This window comes from Chiroxiphia lanceolata, chromosome 3 (assembly GCF_009829145.1).
Source record: "Chiroxiphia lanceolata isolate bChiLan1 chromosome 3, bChiLan1.pri, whole genome shotgun sequence".
NCBI classification, from domain to species: domain Eukaryota; kingdom Metazoa; phylum Chordata; class Aves; order Passeriformes; family Pipridae; genus Chiroxiphia; species Chiroxiphia lanceolata.
Window position 1 is genome coordinate 76,262,860 of NC_045639.1, and position 19,361 is coordinate 76,282,220.

The window sequence follows — 19,361 nt, forward strand, 5'->3', positions numbered from 1 at the left end:
GAATGTAGTATGGGAGATGTTTCCTAAAAGACCACAGAGAAAAAAACTCCAGGCCAATTTAGTATAGGAGACAGGTGAAGAGAGCAGGAGCTTTAAGGAGTCCTTAGGTCCAGAGGAATACATACCGCGCACCTGTCTAGACACTGGTTCTACGATTTTATAATAATATCCATCCAATCCCAATTTGTCCACCCCCTGGTTCTGCCCCGTGGCACACCCCTTCAGGAACTGAGTCTGGGGGCATTTGGGACCCCTTTTTCCTCATCTTCATCTTCCTCGAAGCATGTACAGTCCTTGGAGTTCCTCCAAAGTTCTGGGCTTGAAGGTCACTGTGTCTGTGTGATATCTCCTGGTCCAGGCCTTAAGGTGTTTTTCTACAACTCTACCTTGAAAAGAAGACTAAACAGCTAACGGAATTTTGAGGGATTGATATGAGATGGGGCAGTAGGGTTTGGTATGTGTTAACATTATGCTACAGGATAAGGGATATAACACAGCTACATTAAAATCTACATTCACTACACAACTACTTCTAAAGTCTATAAAAATTAAAAAATCAAAAAAGCTCTGAGACATCAGTGAGAAGAGTGTCATGGGCTTCATTCCTTTTTCTGGGATTTCACACTTTTACCCAGTAACTCACTTAATGCAACACTCACAATCAAGAGCAGAGCCTGAGCCCAAAAACAGTATCAAAACTGGATTCATGTGCCCTCCCCCTTAGGCTGTGATTCATTGGTTGTTACATTAAAAAAAATGTGTATTCTGTTTTTGAAAATGAACATGGCTACTGCTGTATGGTATGCAGCCTTCTTTTTTTTGGTGTGGGTTAGTCATGATCCGATTTCTGGGCCCCAGTGACAGAGATTGTGAGTTAGGTACAAAGCCCAAGGCTCTTGTGTAGCTTAATTGCAGGCACCTAGGGAACTTCCTGGTCAAAAGAGGGTGATCTGACTAAGTGAGCAGTTTGGGATGTATTATTCAGGAGTCTGAGATCTGTTTAAACCCTGCTTTTTAACCATTACACCCTTGTATCCCTTTGGATCTCATCCAACATCTAAGATGTGTCACTTTGTGTATGCTTCGTATTGTTGTGTCTAATGAAGGTGTATTGTGACACTGATATTTATGATGTTGTGCAAGTCTGTGCTGTAAAGGACTTAAGCACCATGGATGAATTTAAGCATTTGATAAAAATCCCGCACGTTAGAGTTCTGAGAAGCATCCCTTTTTCCTTTTTAGCCTTCCCTACCTTATCGCACTGATCATTGATCATTATACACATTCATAACCAGGCATATTATTCGGACATTTTCTTTTTTCAGTAAATGTTTAAACGTGGTTTATTGAAGCAAATTAAAATGAAGGAAGAACACTGAAACATCATTTAATAAATACTGAGCTGATAGGGGCATGTTAATGTTTCATAATATGGCATCATGATTTTTCCAGTTCTGCTTGTACAGTCAGCAGTACAGCTCTCTAGTGGTGATGCTGTTATTATGTCTTATGCAGTGCTGACACATTATAAACTGTGGGATCTTTTTTCAAATGTTTCTTTTGATGGATGGGAAAATTTATTTTTTGTCTTAAGTTTCTCATCTTGCTTAGCTTTTTGAAATCTAGTTTTTAATTCCACAAAGGTAGGTGAAAATTCTATGTTCTTTTTAGGGTTTTTTGAATTATCAAAGAGTGAAAAGGCTGTTGCTCAAATATGAAGAAACTTTATAGATACTTTGTATGTATATTGCAGATCTGGGAGCAATATAGATTGAGAGATTCTGATTTGAGGTGGATTGCTGCTTCTGTCTGGTTCCTATGGCAGTCGTACCAGTCTCAATATACTGGCTGCTATATAAAGGGATATAAAAAAGAAATTACATCTCAAAAGCTTAGAAAACAGATTTAAAAGAGGGCTTGGATGTTTGAATCAGACTTGGGCAGAATTTAGTCACCTTCCTTCTTGCATGTTTCACTGAAACAGGCTGAATATGAAAGTATCTGAAAGTGTATAGGTGATTCAGGTTTAAGCACTGAAGTTCTCTAGGTACCAAAACGTGTGTGCTCAGAGGCATGAAGGCTATTTTCACGGGCCTTAGCTGTTTAGCATCCAGCTTAAGCACTTTGAGGCCATAAAGCAGATGTTTTAGCACTTAAAATTCTTGTAAGCGTGCTGTCAGTGCCCTGACTAAACACACTGATGACCAAGAGTTCAGTGCGGAGCTCTGCCACCCAGCACACCTGCATTTATATCTATGGCCAAGGCAAAGGAGGTTCACCATTTTGTACATTAGGTCAAGTGGTCACAATCATTCACCAGTGATCAGGAAGCCAAAAGCCTTTACTATGAATTGCCTAAAACCCACATCTATGACTTGCCCCCAGTCTCTAAGAATGGTTAGGCTGGGGCACTTTCTTCTTGGGCCGTTGTAGAACCATTGTGCAGCTAGTGTGCTACTTCTGTGAACCCAGATGCATTTCTTTTGCATGAATCTGCATGTATAAGAGAGGTAGGATCATACAGTTTCTTATTTGGCACAGTGCTATGGTACTTCATTGAAAGCAGACTTGAACTTAGATGCAACCATTTTGATTTTGCCTTTGTGAATGCCAGTATTATGGTCCATACTGAAACTAATTTTCCTTTATTAATATTTTAAAAGATTATGTATAAAAGCACTGAACTCACTCTAAAGTGTGTGTTCCTTCACATTTTGTATTATATTTTATGGTAGTGTAAATGGTTATGATTTCAGAAATGTTACATGTATTTAGTGTCAACTGCATATTTGAAGCACAGATAAAAAATAAATAAATGTCTGTGAACAAATTACTAGGTAGAAGCTGAACAGTGAGTTTGTCAACATGAAAGTTGGTATCCATAGGGATCAATGAGTAAGTGCTGTAGTTGCAATTTTCTATAACTAGCATGTAATTAAATGGCATAATAGTCAACTAGTTGAATACTCATACTGGATTATTTTCAAAGGCATATGGAGGGCACACAAGGATCCTTTTAAGCTTAATCTTGGATAGGACTAGTTACTGGAAATGTGTGTGGCTTCTGCTGAAACCTCACTTCCAATTCTGGTCACCATAAGAAACAGTTCTGGTAGAATGACAGGAAGACATCAGTAGAGGTATTAAAAAGATATTGATGTTTTAGGACATTTGAAGGAAGTGAAATTAGATGAGTAATTTTAAACTAAATTCTAAAATGGTGTATTAAATGTTGTTTGGTCACAGAAAGCTGAGTGTACTGCTGTCTAGCAGAGATCTGAGTTTTGCACCTGTAGCAGTAGCACAAATTTTGAGTTTAAATCTCATTGCAGTAAGATTTATACAACCACCGAAAACATGACTAGATAGATTTCTACAGGAAAGCCCAATCTTCTGTCATACTATAGTGCTATATAATTTCTTTGTATTGGCAAATAAGAAGGGGGGAGGGAAGGAAAAACACCTTTCTGTCTGAAGTATCAACGCTGGCACTTCTATTTTGGATATTATTTTAATACCATGTTTATTGTGTAGCTTGTTGCTAATCTTTTCAGCAGAAACACACATACTTTTCATTGTATTAATGAGACTTTTTATTTTTAGAGGATTTTCAGCTGATAACTTGTTGTACACATTTCCGAGTAGCTGACATCACCCATGTCCAGGATTTGTTCTTCTGTTTTATGACATCAAAATTCTCACTTTATTGTTCTCTGCATCAGCTAATCTCCATATCTTTTTGGTTCCATATGCTGAAATCTTCATAGCTACCCCAGAGCTGAAGAAGCCTCCACTTTCCTCAGTCACTTCTATTCCTGTTACTACATCTGTGGTTACATTAAAATAGAACCAATGCACAATGCGTTTGCTGCCAAAATATCAAAATCAGAAACTGCCCAGAAAGCCAGCCATATCCTGGGGTGCATCAAAAAGAAGCATGGCCAGCAGGTCAAGGGAGGTGATTCTGCCCGCCCAGAGGATGCTGGGGACCTGAGCACAGGAAAGATATGACCTGTTGAAGTAAGTCTAGAGGAGGGCCGTGAAGTTGATAAGAGGACTGGAGTACCTTCCCCTACAAAGACAGGCTGAGAAAGTTGGGGCTGTTCAGCCTGGCAAAGAGAAGTTAGCATGGAGACCTTATAGCAGCCTTCCAGTATCTGAAGGGGACCTACAGGGAAGGCGGAGAAGGACCCCTTGTGATAGGGCAAGGAGTAATGGTATTAACTGAAAGGCAATTTAGGTTAGATATAAGGAAGAAATTCTTTACTGTGAGGGTGATAAAGCACTGCGCCAGGTTGCCCAGAGAAGTGTGGATGCCCCATCCCTGGAAGTGTTCAAGGCCAGGTTGGATGGGGCTTTGAGCAACCTGGCATAGTGGAAGGTGTCCCTGCCCATGGCAGGGGTGTTGGAGCTATGTGATCTTTAATGTCCCTTCCAATCTAAACCATTCTATGATTTTATGAACTATGTTGATAATATCAGTGATGTAAAAAGAGGGAGAATGTTGGGAAGAGAAATCTCCAAATTTAAGTATTGTTCCAGTTCCATTTATCGGCATAGGGCACAAAGCACCTGTTACCTCTCTTTGAATCTGAGTGTGATGGTGCTTTGCTTCATTTCACTTTGCCTGAGTTTTTCTTGAAGTAACTGGCGTTTGTAGTTGAAATTCTAAGCATCAAAACCATTTATCATTTTAGAAATACTCATATATCTCTTCCCAATTCCCTAGTTTTATCGAAGGATGTTGGTCCTTCAGGTGGTGTTTTTTAAATATTTATTTGTTTCAACATCAAGAGGTCATTCAGGTCCTTTTAAAAGAGTTTTATGAGCTTAATCTTGGCTGTACTGGGCAGCTGAGTTTTGTAGATGCTGTGGATGGCCTAGCTTGGACTGGGAGCTGAGAAGCTGGGGGGAAACTGGTATCTACATTCATAGCCTGTGAGAGTCCCTGGTGGTGGTAGCCCTTGGAGATGCTGATAGGAAAGAGGTCTTCTATCATGATGGGAAGTTCTGAATCCTTGTAGATCAGATTAAATGACATTGCATTAAGTCTGAATGTCAATATGTGTGCAGTGCAGATTATAGACTAGTAGTGATTTGAGAGTTTCCATCATCTAGGCAGGCTGCTGAATTTTGTGTTTTACTCTTCTGGCTTGACCTAAAGTTTGGCTCCATTTTAGTAATGCAGGCTTGCAAGGTCATGTTTTATGATTACAATATCTACATCTAGAGAAATAAATGGCTGCAATTCCTTACCCAGGTGTAGGATGTAGAAAATAATCCCATATGCTACTACTGTACCTATACATCCAGCACAGTCCTCATTGAGGTGGCACAAACATTCCCCTCTTTAATAAACCCAGGGTTTATTTGATCTGATGGCAAAATGCGAAGAAAAATATACCTCTTTTTACAGAAGTAGGAAATTTGTGATTTAAAAATCACATATTACAAGTTACCATTGTAATGGGGCAACTGGTGGTTCCAGAGCTCTTAACGCAATGGAAAGCTAAATGTATAAAGTTTTGGAAATGGAGTGATGTTTGATGGTATGCTTGTCTAGTGTTAGAAAAATATAGAAACCCGAATAAAAAGTAAAATTGCATTTATTCGTATTTTTATAGAGTTAAAAAATGTGCTTGTTGGTAGAAGTAGCTGGCTACATCAACTACAGCATATATTGATGCCTCATGGATTCTAAGTATTTACCTTATTGCAAGCATTTGTGCAGGTTACTATGAATAAACATAAATACTGATCTGTACGTGTTGCCCTTCCACTGACATAGAGATATATTACCTTACTTTGGAAGTCTGTACACCCTTCTACTTTGCATAGATGGCTAAAGGAGATGCAAGGCACCCGTCTTTGGAGAGGCAATTTAGAGGAGAGAAAAATGTCTTTGTGCGATTTTACAGCATAGTCTGGATGGCAGTAGGGCAGATTTTGGTCCCAGAAGTTTTATTCTCTGCATTATGAGGCATCATACATTCCTTTCTTAAAATAAAACAGAAAAGCCCTTTGTTTTACTGTTAAACTTTTTTTTGTAATTGGCAAAAATAATTTTTTTAACTTGTTTCTTTAGCCTTGCTTTTACTTTTTCATCATTTATCCTCTAGACCTCACTATATCTTCACCCTTTTCTTTGTCCTTTTTTTAATAAGGGGATGCTCCCAAAAAAGTGTTGCTTGGCTTTTTATGCTAATCTTGCTTCTGTTTCAATTCATGTTGACTTGGAGAATATGCCTTGTAAATAGGAATACCACCTGACATACTGAATACAATCCTCAGTTTCTAAACATTGATTGTTTTCACAGCATCCTTAAAGGGTAAGCTGTCTTACTGTCCAAATATCATGGCTGGGAAACTGAGGCTAACAAAGGCTATATGATTTATGTGAAGCCACAGTGGGAATAAATGTTGGGTTTAGAATTCCTGGCTTTTGTTCTTGTGTTTGGATTCATGCCTTCTCTCAAAGAAATACTTGATTCCTCCTAATATTGCATACCTTTCCTTGTCTGCTAAATGTAACCATTCAAAAAGTAGCTGATACTCAATTCTCTGTCTGTCCTGTTGAAACTAATGAATGCCTGCTGGCAGGCATAAGGTATCGTTACCTTTGGCAACCAGTATGTTTTATGTTTTAAATTATGTGTTTTGCAGAATTTTTGGATACTAATTTGATATAATGAGATGCGCTTCTAATATCAACCCTAGTATGGGAAGGCCTTGCAGCCAGCCTACTCTTTATTTAAAATTATTCCATTTCAGATGTCCTAATGAGTGCTGTGAGTTGTGTAATTCTTTCATAATTTTCCCATGTTCCCAGAAGGGAACTAGGAGCTGGAGTTTTTTCTGTTTTTGTTTTGGTTTATTTCAAATTAGGGTAAGCATAGAATAAAGATCTAGGGGAAGATTTTTGTGAAACAGTTGCTATTGTGGGAATGGCAGTTAAGAAAAAATATTGTAGTCTACAAATGTTAGTGTTTAGGCAAGTCTCAATGCCTCTGCTGTTTACTGTTATCTTATAAATATCTTGACTCTGACTTTGCAGTGCTGTTTATAGAATTTAATAAAGCAAATGTAATAATGCTGCCTGTGCTTTAATGCACAATCTCAATTGAGTTGACCAGAAGATAAATAGGAACAGGAATGATAGTGCGTTCCTACAGATTGTTTTTAATAAGCATGTTATTTAGTTGATCAGCCCAGTACTGTAATGCCTCCTGTCCTCCTCTACCAGACAAATTTATTAATGTTCCCCCCCCATTTCTCTGAGAACATTGATTCCCTGCAGACATATCTCTATTAAACCTCTAGAAAGTCACAACTTCCAAATTAGATTAAGTAGCAGGAATGGTACTAGAAGAATCAAAGAAAATTGAGTGCCTTATTGAATTCATGCCACATTGTCTGCAGAAGAGATGGGAGTTATGTGTAGTGGTAACTTTTGTCTTTACTGTACTAACAAAGCTGTGGGCATTGCTGTCAAACCTAATTGTCTGCAGCGCATCAGGATAAAATGAATCTTTTATCTAAACTCTTACCTATTGAGGTTTTACAAATGAGAAGTAGATTTTGGAAGGAAGGTTTACAATTGATCAAAATCATTTGCCATTATTTGCTGTACACAACCCTATCCTAAAAATTCTAGTGAAAAAAATTTTAAAGAAGCACCTGGCTTTGGATTGGAAGCAGACTTGCTTGTCATGCTAGTTGCAAAATGCAGATATTCATTTTAAAGCTGCCAATTTCTCATTTTGATCTGACATATTAAAAAGCATATAATTAATGGTTGACATTAGTAATTAACATTAACTTTATGGTGCTTAATATGCCATCATTCATCTATCAAATAACTGGTATGCATAATGTCTTTGCATAAAGGTTTTAATTGCACAAAATGATCCTTCAGTTCCCAGGCTCTACAGTTTAAAGTAGTTGTAAATGCGTTTTAAAAAGATGTGAATTTTTCATTTATTGAACGTAAACATTGTTTTTGTTTCTCCCTAGGAGTGTGCACGAACGTGTAAGCCAGGGACTTCAACTAGGGAACACAGCCCCAGACGCACAGCTTCCATTAGTGGCTAAAGAGCACCACCTTGCTGTCGCCAGTGCTCTCTGGAGAAATTTCTTTCCGTACTTGAAGAGCCAGAGAATGTCACAGATGCCACCTTCCCCTCATCTTGCTGATACAGCTGCAGGTTAGCCCTGACCCCCCCCCCCCCGCGACTTACTGGACTTGGTGCTATTTTCGGGGTCACAAACTTTCAAGGATTTTGTGTTTTGAGATACTTAACTATTCATAAATGCAAAAAGTAGATTCTATGCTAAATATTTTGACACAAAGAAATATTATACTGTTGAATTCCTTAATAGAATACAAACAGATTGAGAACACCAAAAGGGTTTGAAGATGTACAAGCCTGACTTCTTTTTCACTGCTAGTCACAGGTTATTATCAACATTGCAAATGTTATACAATATAAATAAAATTATGTTTTTCACTGTATCCAGAATTTACATACTTTTGTAGAAGTTTATTATAATTTTGTGTTGAACTATTAATTATGGTTGAAATACAAACTAAATATTTTAAAATAATATTTTTCATTTGAAGACAATTTTTAAAAGGTTGCATATATGACTGTTGTTTTTTGCCAAACCGTTATGGTCATGGTCATAAAAATATTTCATAATTAATTTTAATTATTTATGATGCTTTACGCTAGAGGTGTTTAATCTTGAAGTACAACATTCCATATGTGTGTGAACTCCACATGCAACAAGTCAGAGTCAGCTTGGCAGTGAATAGAAAGGTGTCCCAGTTTGATCTTTAAAATCAGAAGCTAGCATTGTATTCTGCAGTTAAAATGAAATCTTGTATCCATTTAACTAAAATTCAGAGGAGTACAATATAAAATATTTTTCCCATCGTGATATGAATTAGATAAAGTTACACACTCAGGGGTACTGAGTTGGTAATAGAAAAGCTAAAAGATGCTTCATTTGAAGCAGCTCTGTGGTAGTTAAGAGGTAACATTAATGAAAGAGGCAGTGTGCAACAGTAGTGGTCTCACCGCTGAAGAGTATGTGAGAAACAGCAATACAAATCAAAGGAAGAGGTTGTTAATGTCAAAACTTCATTCATGTCCTACACACATACAGTGTCATATCTTTTTTTTTTATTTTATATTAGCACAGTAAAATAGCAAGAGCAGCAACCTATTATAAACTCCTCTGAGAAGCAGGGGAGTGCAGTTGTGACCTGCTTTATAGAGATGTGTTCGATAGCACTACAGAGGAAAGCAAACCTTTCCCACACTGTATGAGCTTCTTACCTTAGAGGTTGCAGCCCAGAGGACAGAGCAGCTGTCACAGCTCTCCTGCTCCCCCTGCCAGGCAAATAGCCTGGGACTCACATTTCTCCCATTTCTCCCCAAACTGTGTTATGGCTGATGCTGCAGAAATCTCTGGAAAAAGGCTGCCACAAAATGTTTCCTTACCTAAGGCAGAGTGGGGACTCTGTATGACTTTGTTTTTTCCAAGGCACATAAGGAAATGTGAACTCCTTCATGGCTTAAGGTAGTCTGCCCCTATACCATTAATTAAAATAATTTCATTGTTGTTTCTGAAAATTAGCCTTTTCCATCTAATTCATCTTTTCAATGTGTGTAAGTTTATAATTATTTTAATATTAATTTAAAATTAACTTGAATTGGAGACTTTGGGAACTAGTGAGCCCCTTTTTCATCGCCCTCTAAATTCCTGACTTGTTTAATGCCTCTCATTTCCTATAGCCTAATAATCACTCAGCATTTCAGATTGCATTTTCTTTCTGAGTTTTAATATATGTGTTATTTGCAATATAAAGAATGCACTGTATTTTTTATTCTAGTAGTGTTAGATATAGATTGTTCAGTAGACATAACAGAAACAGCAAAAGGTTATGCTTCATTAACAAAATTCTGCACAAAATACTGCCCCAGTTTCTAGATCTGCAGCTGTTACATGAAGATCCTTTTCAAGAGTAAATTTGTCTACAGTGCTTTATTTGTATGGTAAATTTGATACATGAATGTCTATTCCAAAAATACAAAGGTACCAGCTTTTACTGAGTGAATTCTTTACAGATACAGTTCTTCACTCTGAGAAACGTGTAAAAAAACTGAAAGAAATAGATAAAACTCAACCCTGTAAAGCACAGTAATACGTGTACAAGAGAAGATGTAGAGGATGAAGGTAAGAAAGGGAGGTCAAGACAAAAAAGCAGGTTTTAAGACACAGTTTTTACTGCATAGGTGGTAAAGTTGTACCTTCAGGATTTATAATATGTGGGTTTGTGAATCTATTTAAAATTGCATATGTTTGGATCCATTTTCCCTCTTTTGCAGCCAGTGTGTCTTGTTGACTTAGAAACTGCTTGGGATAGAGACTACATTTTTAGTGTGGGTGCACTCTCTGTTAGAACAGTTGCCCTGGCTGCACATTATTAATTGTAATTAATTTTCAGTGCTTTTTAATGGAACAGGAATGTACCAAGAAACTATTAAGATGTTTTTTCTCTCTTTGAAAACAGGTTTTACTCTCTTAGCTTTGGATATACCCAGCAAAGCCCTATCAGATCTCCAGCCACAGCCTGTTCTATCAGTGATGCAGCTGTTTGGATGGGATGACATGGTGTGGCCTCAGCTGGTGTCAAGATATCTAAGTCATCTAATTCAAAACAGGTGAAAAATTGTGACTGCTTGTTCTTCCAGTACCTTCTCATCCTTCTTTAGATGTGTGGAAAATGTTACTTCAAATGTTAATGTTTCAGTAAGGTGGTCCAGGTTCTTTGCAGCTTTTGAAGCACCAGGACAATCCAGTCAGATTTTTATATATATGAGAAATTTTATTCTCTCTGAGTAAGCCTCTGTGGACCTAAGATAGATGGCTGATGGTGGTTTTTGTGGCATGCCTTTTTCCCTGCCTTGCCCGTTTCTGAATCAGGTTTTGGAAGCAGGGGAGGTGAGAAATGAGAGAGAAAGAGGGAATATTTCTGTGTCGGACTGTATTTGAAAGTGAAAAATGTTGCACATTTTTAGGGTACACAGTGTACTAAGGAGCATAACTGTAAGTCAGGATATGGTAAAGATTATTTAAGTGTGATTGACAAAGATGAGGCTATGGCCTTCTTGCAGGGAGGTGTTAAAAAACATTGCATTTAGTTCCTTGTGTGTCAGTGTGGAACTTGGGAGTGTTCAGTCCTCTGATTTGCCATATTTCTCTTTTATGATCTTTATAGGGTGAGTTTCATTCAAGGTTACAGATACCTAGCACATGCTGAATGCAATAAGAGTTAGGCACATAAATTCCCTTTTATAATTTGAATTTTATAGTTTGAATCTTCTTGTTCTTCAGACAAGATCAAGAAAAACATTTTGATGCCTAAACTGAAATTTTGGTATTATTTAGGTTCTTAAGATTAATTTCCAGTTCCCTCAGTAAACATTCAAGTAAGTGATTGAAAGCAATTGCTTAAGTATTCCTTAGCAGTATTCATTAAGCACCTGACGTATTGTTAAAAATGTATACACAGATACGTTTTTATGCTAGCTGAGGTAATGTTTATGGTGTATGGAACCATGGCCAAAATATTCCTTTTTCCAGGTGTTTAGAAGCACGATTGCATTAGCAAGTGCAGAGCACACACACATATCAAGTTTCTCATACAGCCCTGCTGCCAAAATTTCTTCTAAAAATGCAGTTATCTGGTGTACATTATCTGAGAGGTTAGAGCACTTGTGCAGCAATTTGGAAAACCCATGTCAGGTGGGTCTTGCACTCTGATGGAATTCAGACCTTTGTTTCCAAATACTACCTTAGAAAGGAATGAGAGGGACTTGACCTCCTCTAGCTGATTGTGCTGGTGGACTAACTGACAATGTCAGGTTCATGGATCCATACTGAGAGAATTAGCAGGAGTATAATTAGGTGACAATGGACATTTGTCTTTTGCTTATTTGTGCGTATGCTCTCACTCTTTCTGGTTCTCTCTTATGTGTTCTCACTCTCTCACTCTGTGCTTTCCTGAATCTCCTTCGTGAATCTGGAAGCATGGGACAGAATGCACTCATGCAGAGGCAGATAATTTTACCCCTAAACTGTTGAGTTTTCCATTGCCCAGGCTCAAGGAAAATTGTTACCCTTAACAATTTCCTGAAGCCAACGAGTTAAAAACTTAAGTATCTGAGAATAGGTAAAGGTATGTCCCCACCTTACTAACAGAGCTGTAGGGTGCTCAGATTCCTGGTGAAAGAGCAATGAGTACCTAAGGTAAGATATTTTTGGTAGAATATAGAGGTATCATGCTCTAAACACTGTCATCTTGAAAGCAATTTTTTGTAGCATGATTCATGTACTTATTTACCTTAGGCACTTGTAGAGCCAAAGTTATCAAAGTATCTAAGTGATGGGATCTTTAGACTTCATGGTTTCTGCACTCTGATAATTTTCACATCAAACATTGTCAGTTAAAAAGTAAAAAGATTCTTTTGTTTCCAATACATATTCTGCCAGCTCTGGGAACATACACACAAGCTTTGGCATTTCTTTCGCCGTAGTGCCTAAAAGTTTCTTACCACAACCACATTGTGTGGTGCATGATAGTATTATAACCTGTTTAAACTAATTTTGAGTGTGTGAATAAGATCACTGTTTTAAAAGGACCACTTGCCATGCTTCTAGCCAGGTAGTTATTGTTCTTTCCTTTCTAAGGATTAGGAGCATATTCTTCTCCAGTTTTAGGAAGATGCCAAAGTCGCCCACCTACCAGCAAGCAAGAGAAATAAGAGTGAGACTACAACAGAAAGTGGTTTTTTGAGCCTTTGTGGCCAAGTAGACTAGCTGTGTACATGAAGATTACATGAGAATTAAATTGTTTACACATTACTGCAAAGAGCATTAAGTCCATAAGCATCCTGTTTTTTCTTTTTTGGTACTGGAATACAATGTTCATTTTTTTCATTTTATTTCCTTGCATTTGGTCTCCTTACTTACTTTGTCAGTAGTACTTCATCAGAGATCTTGAGACAAAATATAGAGTTGTCACTGGTTTGAAGTAAATGAAGCATAAAAAAACCCCAACTTTATTAATGTTGTTTAGTGAGAAGCAGAATCCAGTTTGGTTTCCATCTGGAAGTCTTGACTTTCTGTTGCAAGCATGAGTAAAAATCAGTAGAAAATAAGTAGAATTACATGTACATATATCAAGAAAAGAGTACAAACATTTTTCATTAAAGTTGAAGTACCTACGACTGACCAGGGAGGAAATCTCTCAAATAAAAGGTGTAACTATTTTCAAAAAATTTCACTGACCTGAAGCACACGTGGAGCTCATCTGATAGGAACTGGAAACAGAATGCAGAATAGACCTGCTGTCTTTTAGCAAGGCGTTTCTAAAGAATTAATGATGTGAGGCTGATATGCTTGGGAAAGAGTGACTGTAGCAGCTACTCATTGTAGTAAGGCAAATAAAAGCTTATAATTACGGAACAGTAGAGTACTGAGTGACTTTGGTCTGACACTTCAATGGTAGAATGATAACGAGTGTTTGATTGAAAGTATATATAGCAAGTTTGTGTGATCTTTATACTTGTGTGTGTATACATGCATAAATGTATACATCTGTAATGTACTGCCAAGTATAGTGGTTTCTTTCCTCATCTCCAAGGTGCCTTTTTATATTTCCCTTTTCATGTGTTTTGAACATAACGCATCTTTATTTGCTAAAGCTGACCTTCTCCATCTTTACTGTAGTTCGAACGAAAGAGATTTCAGAGTAGTGTGGGGCACCTGGGCTAGCTTTATATGAAAGGCTGGAGTAGCTTAAGCAGTGTCAATATGGAGTTCCAGGCTGCTTCAGATATACTATCTCCAGCATCGTACACTGTCAGTTTAGATAATACTGTCAAATTACCCATTGTTAGAGTAAAACATTTCCCACTGTGTGAATTTCCCTCCACCCTGTTTTATGTAACCAAAACATATGTACATGTGTATATATGCCTTTAAATTACCATGGGTGGCATTACCAAATTTATCATGTTCTCTCTGTTTAGGCATCAGGATATTGTGAGCAAAGTCTGTAGAGTATGCAAAAGCAATGCCAATTGACCTTTCTGTTGCTTTAATTGTTTCTGTGCACTGTTTCTGTATGTCTACAGCCAAATGAGACACTCTGCTACCCTTTTTGCCTACTTTTATTAGATCACCCTACCTTTTTCTTCCTCTTCTACCTATGCAGTTCACTGCGTGAAGCTTTTTCTAGTATGGGATATACATCCTATGAAGCTCTGACAGTGCGTTCTTGGTTTCGATGCATTTTGCAAATGTTCATAGATCAACCAAGTGGTGTTCTGGCCAAGACAGATGCTGAGCGAACAGTTGGTAAGTGTTCACATTTCCCTAATGTTTGCAGTAACGATTCTATATTGCAAAGCTGGCAAACATTTTCAGCTAATTACAAAATGTATTTTTGTTTGTATTCCTTTACTTTTACCTAATTACAAAATGTGTTTCTTTACACTGCTTGTGCTATTTTTTGATAGTTTGCCTGCTCTGCATATGACAAATTTATCACAAACAAAGATAAAAGAGCTTGTTTCCTTGGAAGCAAAGAATAAAAATGTACTCCCAAGGAGACAAGCTATTTTTCCCCCATGGAGAAACTGCTCTAAAAAAGTGAATCTGAAGTAAATAGTTAGAAATCATGCTGTGAATAGCCGAAAAGAAAAGGGAAAAAAAATCTAGTTGTAATTAATTCTGCCCTTTTTTGTGTCGGATATTTTGCTTTCTTAGAGAAATATTTCATCACTTCTTCTAAAAACACTGCAGTTCTAATTATCTTTAGAACACATCTTCTAGTGACTATCTCTCATACACATTTTGTAGATTTTGAAAAAAATACCCACCAGTACCATGAAAGACTTGGTTATCCATACTTAATACTCTTTATTCTCTTATAACTCTATTAGAAAAAGAACTAGTTTGGACATGTGGTCTTTGTCTGGAGAGATACGGTTAGTTGCAGAATCCTTGTGTTTTGGACATTTTAAAATAATGTTTTACTTTATCATTTTGGGACTAAAGTAAATCTAAAAGCATAACTGTATACTATATTTACTGCTGTGCTCTCTTGTAATAATCAGGGAAAGCCTATATGGAGCAGCTGACTGAAATGACAAGACTGATTTTTAAACTCTCAGAAGTAGAAAAAATTCTTTCAAAGGCTCATGTTGAAGAATCAGTTTTCAAGCAAGACCCAAAACATGCTCTTGTCCAGTTCATTAAGGTACTGTACACCTATCCCTGTGTCAGTTTCATAGGACAATTTTAGTGAAAAGGAACTATATATCAGACTGGGGGTTGAAAAAGAAATTACTCAAAAAAATCTCATGAGAGACTTAATAAGTTTATTTATATTTCTGTCAATGTTTTTGTTTTCTCAGGCTGTTGGTAGAACTTACAGTGGCCTTCAGACACTCCCTGAGAAATCTACCATGGTAGCAAAGACTCTAGAGTATTTAGGTGATGTATTAAAGTATGTAAAACCTTACCTGAAGGTAAAAGGACCTCCAGAAGGTCTGCAGCTTACATATTGGATCATAGGTAATTATTTTGCAACCTCTTTTTTTTTTTTTAGGAAATAGTTTTAAGGCATCAATAAAATAAATTATTAATACTTTTTTTCCTGTATACTATCCATATATATATATATTTCCTCTATAGTATTTAACGGTTTAAAAAAGAAACTCACCAAGATGTTACAATTAGATATTTAATTATTTTCTGCAGATTTGCTTTGATCCTGATGTCTGACCTCCTTGTGGTTTTTGTTTATGGGGTTCTTTATTACACCTACAAATCAGTATTTTCAAGAGTAAGATGTTTTCATGTCTTTCACTACTGAAAACTAAATGTTTAACCTAAACAAACTCAGAAACAGTGACAAGAGTCAGTTTTTGACTATTTAGCCGTAGTGAAAATCGTTATAAGTCATAGCAGTTCCTGAAGTTACAGCAATTCATGCCCACAATGGATTTGCTCTTCCCATAGGGGGTTGTGAGACCTTTTCATATGTGGTCTTTTGTTGTCTCCTTCCTCTTCCCACTCGTATTTTAAATGAAAGTGATGAGTTCTGAATTTTTCCTACAGAGCATGAAAGTAGATGTAAAATCTTCTTAAAGAATTCCAAGTTTTGAACCATGTGGATTGAGGCAACATGCACTTGGTGTTAGGTATCCAAGCTATCGGGAATAGCCTGGCTCACCAGTGAAATCACTTGCCAGAGGACCACTTATTTAAATGAATTTTTCAGTTGCTGTGTAGTATAAAGGTAGAAATGGAAGTGCAGCCAATGAGTCATAGAATTCAGCAAACTGTAGGTAGATTTGGTTAGGGCCAATGTGGAGGGGTAAGGTAGAACTTAAAACTGTTTTTTCAGGGAGTTTAGGTTAGATATTAGGAAAAGATCCTTCACCCAGAGGGTGGTTGGACACTGGAACAGTCTTCCCAGGGAAGTGGTCATGGCACCGAGCCTGCCAGAGTTCAAGGAGCATTTGGACAATGATCATAGGCACATGATGTGATTCTTGGGGTGGTCCTGTGCAGGGCCAGGAGTTGGACTTTGATGATCCTTGTGGGTCCCTTGCAACTCAGGATACTCTATGATTCTACGATCAGCAGTGTTATGACAGGCTGCATCGTATTTATTGAATTTATGTTAGTGGCCAAGTTGGCTTAGGAATGTAATTTGCTTTCTTTGGAACTGCTTCTCTTACATACATTCTGTACTTTACTAAAACTCAATTCTAACATTTGTTCATTAAATGTGTGGTAGTGAAAAAAAGTGGGTTTCCCCCTGGAGTTAAAAAAATGGTAACCCCCGAGGGGGTGGTGTCACTTGATGTTGACCCAATCAGCGCCCCTGCAAAATTTAAACATATCATACCAGACCGGAAAAGAAGGATGATGATGTAGTTGGAGAAGTAGTGGCCATGTTCTGAGACCACGAGGAGAGAGAGAGGGGCCCGGAGCCCCGCTGGGGGGGCCAAGGCCCCTCAGCCCCCGGCTGAACTTGCAGAAACTCGGAAACAGTGTTAAACTGGACCAAGTTCTGTGACTGAATAGCTGGGGGAGTCTTTCTCCACTGTGAGTGGGCAGCAGGAGCAGCAGCAGAGACAGCACTGAACAGAGAACTGTGGCAAAAAGCCAAGAAGATAAGAAACAAGCAGCAAAGATGGCATGCAGCTGAGCAGAGAGACACAGAGATGTCTGATGGAGGGAGAGAGAGGACTAAGCTCAACAAAGACAGTTTTGGGGTAAGAACTGAATCAGATCCCCCCCAAACCCCTTTGAGACCCCTCCTAGGAGGAGGGGGTGGACTCCTACTTGAGGAGAGTCTTGGAATGCAGCAGCACCGGAGAGAGGAGCTGAGAAGCTCAAGACGTCCTGGAAGCTGGACCAGGATGGCCGGACAGAATGCGGGGGAAGTGGCCTTGTTCCCCCCCCACTGCTGCCAGGCTGGCAGTTTTGAGACAGAGCAAAGGAGCTCTGATAGAACACTTAGGGCAAGGACTGAACTGAAAGCTGCCCTAAACGTTCTGACTCGGGATAAATCCCCTGAGGAAGGGACTTTCACGAAGATGCCCTGCACTTCGTGATATGACGTGGTGAAGCGAGCATTGCCACTGCTTCGCAGTCCACAGGAGAGAGACCTTCGCTTGGAGCCGAAGGGCTGAGAGGGGTGAGAGGAGATCCCCTTGTGTGTAATGGAAAGAGATCCAGCTACAACAATCCAGCTACAACTGCTGCATTGAGGAGGAGAGACTGCTGCCCTAAATGTGGAAAGGATCTTTCCTTCTTCCCTTCTGGACTTTTATTGGAGAGAGATTTGATCCAATGTAAATAGTGCTTTATCATAGGAGAGATAGTTAGGATTGTGTATATAATGTATTAGAATATTTATTTGTGTAATAATTGTAATATAATTCCCTTCCCCCCATATTGAGTCTTGTGTTTTGTCTGGAAAACCCCTCTCACACTGGGATGAGTTGTGGGAGGGAGGCTTGGACTCAGAAGTTGGATTTTTGGAGATTTCAAACCACAACAGTGTGAAACCACTGGATAGGATGGAAAAAGAAGAGTGCTGTGTATTGTCAGCGAATTGTGCCAGTCTGACCCACTTACCTTTAAAAATAGAGTAAACCTTGTGTATCTCAAAGACAGAGGTAATAATTTGCATGCACATGCAGTTTAAATCATGATTATAAGAAGCACAGCAAATCATGACCAAGATCAAAAGGTGCATCAAATGTAGTGGAATTAGGGTTTTGTAAAATACTTTACTTTTCTATTGCAAGATCGGCATATTTTGATGCACAAGACGTATATCAAATTAAATGTTTTCAGATATCCAGATGTGGGTTGGAGCCTTGGAAAGTAATTTTAGATTGGTATTTTCCTTTTTAGATTGGTATTGTCTTTTCTGTTCTTTGCAGTAGGAAGCGATTAATCTTCAGTCATGCTGTTGTGTGCAAGAAATTGTCCTTTTCTTTTTAGTTAAGAAAACATAGAAAAGGTTTAAAAGAAAAAATATTTAAGTGAATTTCAATCACTGCTTCACATTCTGTGGGCTTGTTAAATTATAAGGACAAAGCAAGAAACTTAACAAATCTAAACACCTCCCATCTGTGGTCAGATTGTGTCTTGTACTGTCCCATACATCACAGGAGCGATAATAGAAAGAGTACTTTAGCTGGAATGACCATGTTTCTTTCAAAGCAGGAAGCTTAGACAACATTATTAGAAGTATTGTTAGGTGATCGTTCTCTTTCTCTATGATTGATCATTGTGTTTTCTTTCACTCCAGAAGATTAATGTTGTTTTGCGTTGTTTTTAGAGATGGTAATGAATGACTTTTATAGATTAATAATATCTTGTAACAGCCTAATTTTGATTTTTCATTATTTTCAAAGTCTTAAACATGTTTGCTTGGAATATTCCTGTATTTTCAACCCAGGAAACCTCTCCTTGCCTCTAATTAAATGTAAAGTTAAGAATGTCTGTGGGAACCACTACGTGGAAATTTTGTTTTATTTAGTGTGTGTTTTGAGTATCAACACTCTGGAGTATAGTTATTTTCTCAAGAAAAATTACACCTCACCTGCAATAAAGAAGTTTCTGAAAGTTAGGGTTTTACACATCAACACCTTTTTACTTTTTTTTTTTTAAAGATCTTAAAACTGGCTCAGAGCTGTGCAAGTGATACGTTAATGTGTTGAAAACAAGAAATATGTTCTCTGAGGCTCTCAGTTAGT

General features: G+C 37.9%; 1 protein-coding gene across 1 annotated transcript in view; it reads left to right on the top strand.

Moving 5' to 3' along the window:
• Positions 1-19,361, top strand: part of MMS22L (MMS22 like, DNA repair protein) — a 97,069-nt gene that overhangs the window by 61,524 nt on the left and 16,184 nt on the right. The window contains exons 14-18 of the mRNA XM_032683930.1: positions 8,014-8,204; positions 10,580-10,730; positions 14,288-14,430; positions 15,192-15,334; positions 15,492-15,651. Coding sequence (XP_032539821.1) covers positions 8,014-8,204; positions 10,580-10,730; positions 14,288-14,430; positions 15,192-15,334; positions 15,492-15,651 — 788 coding nt within the window. The remainder of the gene's footprint in view (positions 1-8,013; positions 8,205-10,579; positions 10,731-14,287; positions 14,431-15,191; positions 15,335-15,491; positions 15,652-19,361) is intronic.